General features: G+C 46.8%; 1 protein-coding gene across 1 annotated transcript; it reads right to left on the bottom strand.

Annotated features, from left to right (window-relative positions):
* Positions 1-281: 281 nt before the first annotated feature.
* BOLA3 (bolA family member 3) lies at positions 282-8,128 on the bottom strand. The gene is made up of 4 exons (XM_061431882.1): positions 8,005-8,128; positions 5,292-5,415; positions 3,221-3,309; positions 282-547 (listed from the first exon to the last, which is right to left on the bottom strand). Exons 1-4 carry the CDS (start codon positions 8,056-8,058, stop codon positions 482-484), a joined length of 333 nt encoding a protein of 110 aa, XP_061287866.1. The 5' UTR covers positions 8,059-8,128; the 3' UTR covers positions 282-481.
* Positions 8,129-12,539: the final 4,411 nt, after the last annotated feature.

Raw genomic sequence — 12,539 nt, 5'->3', positions numbered from 1 at the left:
TTCAGTAAGATGAAGGGACTGGAGCAGTTTCATAGAAGAGAAGAAAAAAGAAAGTTTCTTGACAAGGAAGCTTCCACTCCATTCTGCCTCTAGCATCAGGACAGAACTGTTCAAAAGACAAGACCAGTTTGAATAAAAGGACATGTTTCGGAAATAAAGGAACTAAAAGCATTAGTCATGACCCTTCAAAAATTTCATATAGTCTTTCTTGGTCTGCTTCTATTAATTACATTATCCCCATGTTAAGAATGTTGCCTAGGCACAGAGCAGGATTCAGTACATATTTTGTAATGAAAAAAATTTTTACTTATCTGTTGCCTTTAATTTAATATCTAAATAGATAGCATATTCTTCTATAATTACAATATGGAAATGTCTATGAACAAAATAGATAAGTTTTTTGTCATATGCTGAGGGAAGCACGGTGGTAGGAAGAGTCATCCGAAGTTTTAGCAGTAGCATCAACACAGCCAGGGTATGGTCAGTGTTTGGGGACAGAGGTAAATATCCGCAATCCATGCATACCTTTGATTTCTTCTTTTAGTGCCTAAGGAAGCAGAAGAGCATCATCATTGTTTTGTATTTGACATTGATTACAGTAAGTCTCTACTGGAATATTTTTATATATTAATAGCTTTATCTCTGTAGGACACTTTGCACACACACTTTCTTTAAACAATCTTCACCTTTTTTTTTTGGAAAACACTTTTTTTTGGAATCACTAAGTTCACTCAAAAATCAAAAGGCATAAAAAAGGCATGTTCTGAAGTCTCCCTCCCACAGGTGTCCCCGTCTCCACCTCCCTCCCAAATATAAAGCTGTTGTTACTTGCATGTGTATCTTTCTGAGAATTGAAAAAATGCATATTCAAGCTAATATGTATTCCACCCCACTACCTTTCTAAAACACAGACGATGGCATGTCAAATACACCGTTCCACACTCTGCGTTTCCCCCTAACGTAAGGTCTTTCCGTATCAGGCCCCTCATTCTTTTCGGTATCAGCATAGTGTTCCATTACATGCATTCTAACTTTTTAGGCTGCCCCGGTGAAGAGCTTCTAGGCTGCTCCTTGTGTTTTGCTCTTTGAGCAAAGAACGGCTGTTCTTTAAAACCACACTGAGGAGGTGTCCCTGGTGGCTCCGTGGTAAAGAATTCGCCTGCCCTTGCAGGAGATGTGGGTTTGATCGCTGATCCAGGAAGATCCCGCATGCTGCAGAGCAACTAAGCCCATACGCTGTAACTACTGAGCCTGAGCCTAGAGCCTGAGAACCGCAAGTGCTGGACCCCGTGCACCCTAGAGCCTTGCTGCCCAAGAGAAGCCACCACCACCAGAAGCCCTCCCGGCAGAGCCTGAGTGTAGCCCCCGCTCGCCACGACCAGAGAAAGGCCCTTGTAGCAAGGAAGACCCAGCTTAGCCAAAAATAAATAAATGAAAAAAAATTATATTAAAAAAAAAACCCATACTGGGAGTGCCCTGGTGGTCTAGTAGTTAAGAGTCAGCACTTTCACTACGGAGGCCTGGGTTCAATCCCTGGTTGGGGAACTTGAGATTTTGCAAGCTGAGCAGCTCAGCCAAACTTTTTAAAAATTACTTGAATAAAAGAAAAAAATATACATAGCTTCATGTAAAAATATTTTTTAAACGAAACCATGCTCATCAGCACCAATTCGCCAATTTTACTCTAGATCAGAATAAATCAAGTTGTAAATTAGGAGGTTTGTTTAAGGCCACAAATGATGTCAGGGCCCGAGTGTAAATGAGGAACCACAATCAAATAGATACTTAGTCCCTGCAGCACCAGGACCTGAATGAGGCAGAGGTCAGGCTCAGGCCTTCCTCCCCTGCCGACCCTGCTCCCGTGGTGGTGGGCCATGCTGTGTAGCTGCCCCGGGTTAAAGGTACACCAGTACCAGGAGGTGAATTCTCTCAAGTGGAAAGTCTTTCAGGCATTAAACATTGAATTTCTCTGTAAAATAATAACCAAACCCAGGCCAGCTCTCCTTTCCCTCTATCAACTATGCTCCAATATAAAATAAAATTTACAAAAAGAGAAAACAGATGCAGGGCTGGCCTGCAGAGTCGGCTTCCTAGGGCAATGACAGACAAGTAAGCAAGGTGATTCAGCAAGGATGGGACCAGAGAGGGCGCATGTTCAGTAGGGGCCCACAGGAAACTTTGAGCCCAGGATGACATAGATGACATTCTCCCAAGCGGAGGCAATTGCTGTCCTGCCCCTTGGACTTGGTGCAGGCTCCTCACAGTGCTTACGGGTAAGATGGTGACGGCCACTGATGTTTCTGAAGGGCTCACCATGCATCAGATACTCTTCTCAGTGCTTTACATGACTTTACCACTAATGCCTCCAAAGAGGCAAACCCTGTTACTCTCCCTGTTACAAATTAGGAAATTGAGGCAGCATGTGAGCCCAGCAAAGAAGTGAGGGAGGCGCAGCCCAGGCAGGAGGTCTGATCAGGGCCAAGGGCCAGAAGCATGGAGAGACCAATGGCCGGGGGCCGGAGGGAGGGTCCATGCCAAGAAGGGTGGGAAAGGCCTGGAAGAGTCGTTTGGAACACCTGGATTTGACTTTCGTGGCCAGAGCTGTGCTTTACAAAAGTTAAACTAGTTTACAAAGTCCAACTTTCCAGAACGATAAACACACTGATGGAGGGGTTGAGTTTATAGACACAGGTGCAAGGGTCAAGGCTGGTATAAATTTAAAGTGAAATAAGCACAGATAATGAATACACTGGGCCTTAATCAGGTTAAATCTGATATTCCAGCCCCCTGCTGTTGTCATTGGGTCTGGGACAGCTGGAGCAGCTCTCAATCAGGCCATGCCTCAGTTTACCCACCTGTAAAGTAGTCCTAAAAGAGGCTTAAATGAAACCTTCAAATCCACAAGAACATGTATCTTTTTTTGTCTTATGTTTACAAACACTATTCAATATGCAATAATAACAGTAAACCTTGGTAGTACTATACAGGGAAATATAAAATAACTATTGGGTGGCCTGTTTTCCATTTTGAATAACATTCGTATTTGCCTACAGTACAATCCCAGATAGTTTCAGTTTATATTTTTCTCGATCCTGAGTCCTGTTCACATGATGTGGTGCTGCGTTATGCTTTCCTAGGATGGATAGTGCAATATTGTCTCCACTCGCAGGCCCTTTCAGATGCAGAGACGTGACAGAGAATCACTGCTGCCTCTACTGACCTGATTAACCATCTGGTGCTGCTGGACAGTTCTCTTCTCCTTAAATTCTTCTGATTCAATTTTAATTTCATACATTGCCCCACAGCCTCCTGAAATAAATGTCATTTGAAAGTGTTTCAGTTATTAAGTTACAGCAGCCACAGTTCCTTATGTCCTTGAATAAGTACCACACAATCCAAAGAAGGTCTGAATGTCATCATTCAGCAGAAAGCTGCTAAGATTGTTAGACAACCATGGCTTACAATCTGACCCTGACCTCCTCCTGGCAGGCTGCCTCAATCCCAAATGTGCTCTTCCTTCTGCAAAGCACTTGTATCTGGTACCCAGCATTACTGCTTCCAGGGTAGGAAAGATAAGGCACAAAACACGCAAAGCCTAAGAAATGTCAGTTGCCTACTAGTTCCTTTTATTAAGCCAGCAAATGCCATGGAAGAAGGTGGGAGGGACTGAATTTCCATGTCCCACTTCCCAAAGGACCAGTAATTGGTATTTTTAAAAATGCAAAAACACATTAAAATCTGATTTGAAAACCACGTGCAGTCGTATCTGAAAGTAAAGGAATAAGGAAGTGTGAGAGAGATGATCCGAATGCTATCATTCAGCAGAGAGCTGAATGATATGGACACAGCATTACAATAAACAGTGAAGACGTGCTAATCACAGAGTTGGGCTCCCCACACCCCTGCTCTACAAGCTGAATTAAAGGTTTCCTCCCGGGGCTGTGGCAGGTAAGGGACAGCTCTCAAAGCAGAGTTTGTGTGGACCCATCTACCCCTACACCAAGCTTTGTCTCCATGTGGCTAGAGAGCTAGGGCTGATGAATGATAACAATAAAATGTGCTGCTCTAGCATGAAACAATTCAGCAAGAAAGTGCCATTCATTCAATAGGCTTTGTTAAGCTTTTCTTTGCTTCCCTGGTGGCTCAGACGGTAAAGTGTCTGCCTGCAATGCGGGAGACCCGGGTTCGATTCCTGGGTCGGGAAGATCCCCTGGAAAAGGAAATGACAATCTACTCCAGCACTCTTGCCTGGAAAATCCCATGGGCGGAGGAGCCTGATAGGCTATGGGGTCCCAAAGAGTCGGACACGACTGAGCGACTTCACTTATATGTTCTAGGAGACTAAGCTTTGGCTAAACCAAGGTTCCCAGCCTTGATCCCCTTTCTGCACTCTACCAGGACTAGGCAGAGCCAGAGCAGAGGTCAAGTTCCAGCTCTGCCCTAACTGGGCCTGTGGCAGGTACAAGACTGGTGACATGAAGACCTCAGCGTTGCCCTGGGACCCCTGCAGAGGGCTCACTCAACCTGCCACTCTACCAGATCTTTAGATTGGTACATTTCCTATAGTGACCAGGATAAAAGGACTCTCTGAACTTTCTCCTAATCCTTGTAAAAGTTATGTTCTCAGAGAAGCCAGTGAGCCCTAGAGCAATGGAGAGTGATAAAGACTGTCTGGGTGTGGGAATCACCAACTCTTCCACAGGCGTGTCTGGATAAAGGCCTTATCTTTCCTGTCCAAGGGGGGCAGATGTTGATTGCCCAGCCTGTTCCTAATACACAGTCAACCTGAACTTCTGAGGCCCCAGCGGTCATTCGAGAAAGGGGGGGCCTGGCTAGGGCTGGTCACTGGGCTCAGGACAGTCTCCCTGGGTCCTGATTCTGCCGCCACCTCCCTGTGAAGGGCCAGGCAAGTTCTTTGGCCTCTCTGGACTCATTCTTCCTGGAATCTGTTCCAGCTCTGGCATTCTAGGGTATCAGAAGAATGTGGGAAAATTAAAGTCTGGCTCATCTCAAAGTCAAACTGAAGACTGGAGCTGAGCCCCACAGTGACTGAGAGGAATCTAATCTGAGCCGGGCCAGGTTGGCAACCATGGGTCCTCGAAGTTCCCTGCTGAAGTCTCTGCATTCCCACCTCCACCCTTTCTGGGAGGCGAGGCCAAGGTCTATCTGTCCAAAATCCGTACATCCTGAGAAGCCACTGGTGGTGGGTATCCTCCAAGTCCCCTGCCCTCTTCCCCTCCAGCGAGTAAAATCCTACCAATCTCTGTGGGAAAGATGAGAGAAGACCTTACCTGAAATGTCAGTGACTTTGATAGCTGTAGCTCGAGGAAACTTTTCTTTGAGAATCTGGGTCACCTTGAGCTCCCCCTCGGTCTGTGAGGCAAACATACGCTGGGCCCAGTGGAGAAGAGGAAGCTGCCACAGAACAGAGGAGAGTCACTGTGCAGGCCCCTCTGACCTCCCCTGCAAGGCAGGGCCCTGGGCTAAACCGGGGGCACTGCATGGCATCGGATGCCCATTTAAGTTCCCCAGGATGCAGAATAAACTTTTTTTGAGGGAGGAGTGGAATTGTAAACAACTAACTTGGACTCCAGAGATAACAATTTCCCTAAGTTCATTCAACAGATGTTTATTCCTCATGATAGTGAGGTGCCTGAAGCACCAAGTGACATTCCCAAGGTTGGATCCCTTAGTAAGATGCAGACCCGGAGAGGCCAGGCATGCCCTGCTTGGGCAAGCATGCCACTGACCATGTACTAATGGGACCAAATAGCACCCACCCTTTAGGCCTGATTAACATTCCATATTCTCTCCAGTGGGGTATAACCTTGTGACCCACTGCTCAATAAGGCAGCTATTCTCTGCAATTCTTACTGGAAAGAAGAAACAGAATTCTATGAAAGGATCTGAAAGAGGAACATTTTTAGATTTTTTACCATTGGAAGTAACATTCTTCCCTCCCCCAGTGACTACCCTAAGGAGCCAGTGCTTCTGATGGGAATGTGTCTCAACCCTTAGGGATGTAGATGCAGAAAATCATGTCAGCAGCCCCTTGGCTAGGTTAAGCACATGCTGAAAAGAGAGACTGAAAATAGCATGGCAGGGACTTGCCTGGAGATCCAGTGGCTAAGACTCTGCACTTCCAATGGAGGGAGCCTGGGTTCGATCCCTGGTGGGGGAACTAGATCCCACATGCAGCAACTAAGAGTTTGCATGCTGCAACTAAAACTCCTGTATGCTGCAACAAAGATAAAAAAATTCTGCAGGCTTCAGCTAAGACCCAGTGCAGCCAAACAAATAAGTAAAAACAAATACTGAAAAAAAGAAAACAGAGTATGGCAGGGCTTCAATGTCAGGGTAAAGATTTTGGACTTTTTACACAGGCTTCTTGATGCCAATGTAACAATGCCTTTTGAAGCAAGTCAGGAAAGATTCCTAGATAAGAGTATCCTTAAAAAGGGAATAGTACCAGGCTCCCTGGCTGGAGGAGGATGGTGGGTGGAGTGCTCTTCACATGCTGGTGCTGAAGGTACCATCCCTTCACCCCCTCAGTCTTGCCCATCCTCAGGCCTTTTCTGATAGCCTAGAGCAGGGTCCTGTGTTATAGAACTTCAGAGCACCTTCTTTAAAATACCCTGTGCACTGACTCTTTCACCAATTGGTCTTAGAGGCCAAGACATGGGTCTGTCCTGCTATTGCAGTCTTCCAGAACTGAGCCAGGGCAGGCCCCCAGGAGAACTTGAGTGATGGATGAATGAATGAATGAGCAGGGGTGAAAATCCATACAATTCAGGGCATATGTACTGTGTGGTCAGTTGCTCAGTCGTGTCTGACTCTTTGCGACCCCATGGACTGTAGCCAGCCAGGCTCCTCTGGCCTTGAAGATTCTCCAGGCAAGAATACTGGAGTGGGTTGCCATGTTCTCCTCCAGGGGATCTTCCCAACCCAGGGATTGAAGCCAGGTTTCCCGCATTGCAGACACATTGTTTACCGGTTGAGCCACCAGAGAAAATGGGCATATGTACCAGGTACCCGCAAAGAAGTCCTGATTCTAGCAGGCAGCTGAAAATGCAGGTCAGGAGAAAGATCTGGAGGGACACTGAGTGCTGTTCAGAGGGACAGAAGCTTATGTTGTGGACCTGGGTAAGGCTGGGTGGACGGGAGACCTCCTCTGAAAACAGTGCCCTGGAGGTGGGGATGGGGGCAAAGGCAGAGGGTAGCCAGGTGGCAGGCAGGGTAGCCAGGTGGCAGGCAGCGCAGCAGTCATTAAAGGGTGAGAGTGGGGTTAGCACTAAGACTCCTTGGGAAAAGTCTTTCCCTCATCTCTGCTGATCTACAGACAGCGGCCTTTAAACAAGCAATCTACTGACAAAACCCCTGGAATGTCGACTGTCCACAATGAAAGTCACCAGCAGCAATGCCCTTCATGCTTGGGGGAGGCAGGTCCTAGAGAAGGAGGAATGTGAGAGGAAAGCAAAAGAAATGGATGGAGTGAAGGAAGAATGAATCAGCAACGGGGACAGAAAATTAGGAGAGCATATGGTGAGTGCCCTCTACTGGCTCCCTACTCCAGGAGTGTGAGATTTGGAAAGGGTCAAGGTCACAGAAGCCAGGAGGACGTTCCGGAGCCCTGACTCAGTCACAGGAACCAGCACGCACGCCGCGACTCCAGGCTTTGACTCCTTGTCTTCGGCTCGGTAAAGCAACATTGCCTTTTCCGTGCCTGCTGTATTACGACTGTTTATGTATCCGTTCCCTCGGCCTCAACCCCCACCCCGTTGGGGAGCTCCCCCAGCACGCGCCGGGCCTGACACTTCTCTCAGTACCCGTGGCCGGGGCCACTGAATGAATGAAGCAGCGAATCAATGAATGAGAGAAAGGAAGGCGAAGCCCCTGGCCCGGTGCGTCGCCCTCCGCAGGCCGTCTCTCCAAATCCCGCCCGCCCCGCGGTCCCAGCGCAGTTCCTGCCCCGGGGAGAGTGGCTCGGTCCCCGTCCGCGCTCACCCGGCGGGTTCCCCGAAGCAGAGGCACTGCCGCGGCCGGGCTCCACGCCGCCATGCCCGGCCGACGCGGCCCGCCGTCCGAGGTTGCCGCGTCGCCCGAAAGACGCGGAGTCCGGGACCAGAGCCGCCGCCGCCACGGGCGAGGCCGCCCCCTGCTGTCCGGAGGCCGCGAGCCGCCACGCACGCCCAGGACGCCCAGGGCCCCGCCGTCTGCCCTCTCACCTGGCTTCCTCTGCCTCCCAGCCCTCGCCTCCAGTGGGTCCTTCCGCCTCGGCCTAGAAGCCGGTGCTCGGACTCTCCCTCGCCACAAGGACCCTGGTGCCATAGGTGGAACGCCCGTATTCCTACTCTCCACCAGAAAACCTGCTGCTAAACGGAGGAGCTTCGACTTCTCGCTCCATGGGGGACCCGGGGGAGGATTTTAGGCAGGGGAGTCGTTTTCAGATTTGGGCTTTAGAAAGATCACTGGTCCCTGTGAAGAGCGGGGACAGTCGCAATGGTCCAGAGACTAAAGGCCTGAACAGCAGCAGGAATGGGAGGAGTGGACTCAGACACCTGGGAGGTGAATGAATGGACTGGAAGACGGCATTGGCGGGAGAGGCGATGAAGGTCAGGGATGACTCTCCGGTTTCTGGCTTGGACAGTGAAATGGGTAGAGGAGGACTAGGTTTGGGGTGAAGAGGGTCGACTAACTCAGTTTTGGATATCCCTGAATTTAAGGTGCCTGCAGGAAATGGCTCAGCAGAAGAGCCACTTGAGCCACAGACTTTGGATAGCCTGGCAAACTCTTTGAGTTGTTTTGCAAAATTCAAACACCACTCCCATTCCCTGGAAAGCTCAACCAACAGATCAACTAGAAGCTAAGGAATGATATTGACCTTTCCTGACCCTCCTGACTTGAATCAACTAAAACTTTGACAACTTTTGCCCCCGTTCTAGACTGAATTCTCCTTGGCCAAGCCCCTTCATGAATGTGCATATAGCCTTAGCTTAAAATTTCTCCGCTTTTGCTCTTGGGGAGATACTGTGTTCTCCTTACTTGTTGTTGTCTGATCACTAAGTCATGTCCAATCCTTTGAAACCCCATGGACTGCAGCATGCCAGGCTTCCTTGTCCTTCACTATCTCCAAGGGTTTGCCCAAACTCATGTCCATTGTGTCAATGATGCCTTCCAACCATCTCATCCTCTGTCACCCACTTTTCCTCCTGCCCTCAATATTTCCCAGCATCAGCGTCTTTTCCAATGACTCGGCTCTTCACATCAAGTGGCCAAAGTATCAGAGCTTCAGCTTCAGCATCAGTCCTTCCAATGAATATTCAGGGTTTATTCCTTTAGGATTGACTAGTTTGATTTCCTAGCTGTCCATGGGATTCTCAAGTCTTCTACAGCACCAAAATTCGAAAGTATCAATTCTTTGGCACTTAGCCTTCTCAACTGAAATATAGCCTTCGTTATTACTGGACTGCTTGTACCTCCCTATGTAAATTGTGCAAGATGGCTTATGTGGTAACCAACTCATCTTTTAAAGTCAGTTCAAGCCTTGTCTTCTGATCAGTCATATTCTGTTCAGCACCAATAAGATAATATGTCACAGAGAAACCTTTTGTCTCCTGTAGATAGGTTGCCTAAGCCTGAAATAACCTTTTTACTTGCCTTTTAAGGCTTTTCATTTCTGTAGCCCTTTGGAACTCCCCTTTACTGGCTAGATGAGATGCTGCCTGAATTAAAAGTCAATAAAGGCAATTAGATTTTTTAAATTTACTGTTGAATTTTCTTATTATTTTGATCCTCATAATTTTTCCTTTCATCAGTGCTAATGCTCAATTGCATCCAACTCTTTGCAACCCCATGGACTATAACCTTCCGGGCTCCTCTATCCATGGGATTTCCCAGGCAAGAATACTGGAGTGGGTTGCCATTATTTCCTCCAGGGGATCTCCCTGACTCGGAGATTGAACCCATGTCGTGCGCAGCTTCAGCATTTGGCAGGCAGATTCTTTACCAGAGCCAGCTGGGAAGCCCCAGTTTCTCCTTTGCATTACTATTAATAGCCTCATTTTTTTTTTTTTTCCCTTTGCTCGATTCTTTTAACAATTAGGGTTGGTGGGATTAGGGATAATTTACAAACTTTCAATTTTTCTTCAGAGATGTAACTAAATTGCCAAAGATATTTCTTCCAGAGTATAGTGGAGAATCACCTCTCTGATACTCAAAACAGGGTGGTCTCAATGAGGCAGACCATATCCCATAACCTAGGCTGGTTGATCAGATTTAGGGATTGGCTTAGAGTTGGTCACATGATCTGAGCCAGACCAATCAGAACTGGTCTAGAGACTTTTGGGAACTAAGGAAAATAAAGGCTCATTTGCACCTGGATTGCTAAACTGGTAGAAGGTGTACTCTTGGGGACCATCTTTGTAACCATGTGGGTAGTGCCACAGTGGAAATGAAGCAGACACAGAAGAAAGGAGAGCTGAGAAGAGACACGTTTGACATCGTTTGTGCAACTGGAAACAAGCAGAGCCAGAACTGAACACTAAAGTAATTTTAATTGGTTTAGTTATTTTTAACTAAGAGACTAGTGTTAAATTCACTGAACTGCATTTGCAAAATTCCTTGTTTCCTTTACTGAAAATCAGTACTTTTGCTCCAACAGTCTTCACCCCATAACTTAACAGTGGCTCACTTTCCCCACCCCCCACCCTGGCTGTGCTGGGTCTTCAGCGTAGCCTGCGGATCTCTCTTGCTGCAGAGCATGCAGGCACAGTAGTCATGGCCCACGAGGCCACAAGCTTAGCTGGCCTATGGCAACTGGGATCTTAGTTCCCTGACAAGGGATTGAACTTATGTTCCCTACATTAGAAAGCAAGTCCTTAACCCCTGGATCACCTGGGGAGTGGTTATTTTGGACTATCTGCTTTAGTATCTTCCTCCTACCCTCAGTTTTTGGAACTGCTGTTGGAGCCATCTGAAATGAAAACTTGTCCATTATTTGCTTAATTAAAATCCGTCAGAGTCATCACCTACAAGCAAAAAACCCAAGTTCCTTCATTTGACTTCCCTCTACCTACCTGTCCAACTGAAATATATCCTTCACTAATATTGGACTGCTTCACTTCCCTATACAAACCGTGCAAAAACTGTTATGTTGTAACCACCCATCTTTTAAGGCAGTTCCAGTTTTGTCTTCTCCAGAGAGCTACCTGAATTTTCCAGTGAGTCGGCCCTTCCCTCAGGTAGCCAAAGTATTAGAGCTTAGCTTCAGCATCATTCAGCTTTGAATGAATATTCAGGGTTAATTTCCTTTAGGGTTGACTGGTTTGATCCCCTTTCTGTCCAAGGGACTCTCAAGAGTCTTCTCCAGCACCACAATTCGAACCCATCAATTTTTCCACGATCAGCCATCTTTATGGTCCAACTCTCTCGTCCATACATGACTACCGGAAAAACCATGACTATGACTATACGGACCTTAGTTGGCAAAGTGATGTCTTTGTTTTTTAATATACTGTCTAGATTTGTCATAGCTTTCCTTCCAAGGAGCAAGCATCTTTTAATTTCATGGCTGCAGTCACCATCCACAATGATTTTGAAGCCCAAGAAAATAAGATCTGCCACTGCTTCCACATTTCCCCCTTCTATTTGCCATAAAGTAATGGAACAGTTGCCATGATCTCAGTTTTTTGAATGAGTTTTAAGCCACCTTTTTTACTCTCTCACCTTCATCAAGAGGCTCATTAGTTCCTCTTTACTTTCTGCCATTAGAGTGCTATCATCTGTGTATCTGAGGTTGCTGATATTCTCCTGACAATCTTGATTCCAGTTTGTGATTCATCCAGCCTTGCATTTTGTATGATGTACTCTGGGTATAAGTTAAATAAAAAGGGTCACAATATAAACCCTTGTATTCCTTTCCCAGTTTTGAATCAGTCAGTTGTTCCACATAAGGTTCTAATTGCTGCTTTTTGACCTGCACACCGGTTTCTCAAGAGACAGGTAAGGTGGTCTGGTACTCCCATCTCTCTAAGAATTTTCCAGTTTGTTGTGATTCACACAGCCAAAGGTTTTGGCGTAGTCAATGAAGCAGATGTTCTGCTGGAATTTCCTTGCTTTCTCTATGATCCAACCAATGTTGGCAATTTTCTAAACTCAGCTTGTACATCTGAAATTTCTTGGTTCACAAACTGCTGAAGACTACCTTGAAGGATTTTGAGGATGATCTTGTTAAGCATGTGGAGTGAGTACTTTTCCATAGTTTGAACATTCTCTGGCATTACCCTTCTCTGGAAATGGAGTGAGAACTGACCTTTTCCAGTCCCGTGGCCACTGCTGAATCTTCCAAATTTGCTGACATATTGAGTGCAGCACTTTAACAGCACCATCTTTTAGGATTTGAAATAGCTCAGCTGGAATTCTGTCACCTCCACTAGCTTTTTTGTAGTAAAGCTTCCTAAGGCCCCCTTGATTTCACACTCCAGGATGTCTGGCTCTGAGTCACTGCACCATCATGGTTATTCAGGTCATTAAGACCTTTT

The sequence above is a fragment of the Bos javanicus genome, chromosome 11, assembly GCF_032452875.1.
Source record: "Bos javanicus breed banteng chromosome 11, ARS-OSU_banteng_1.0, whole genome shotgun sequence".
Taxonomy (NCBI): Eukaryota; Metazoa; Chordata; class Mammalia; order Artiodactyla; family Bovidae; genus Bos; species Bos javanicus.
The sequence above is the reverse complement of the archived record's forward strand: the minus strand, read 5'-3'. Positions and strand labels throughout refer to the sequence as shown.

Bases quoted from the DNA above. Each gene is read 5' to 3' on its own strand.
- BOLA3 (XM_061431882.1), bottom strand. From the start codon at position 8,058: ATGGCGGCGTGGAGCCCGGCCGCGGCAGTGCCTCTGCTTCGGGGAACC. The intron at 3,310-5,291 runs GTAAGGTCTTCT...CATTTATTTCAG, and splicing joins CAAAGTCACTGACATTTCAG to GAGGCTGTGGGGCAATGTAT. The intron at 548-3,220 runs GTCAGTAGAGGC...CTGCTTCCTTAG, and splicing joins AGCACCAGATGGTTAATCAG to GCACTAAAAGAAGAAATCAA.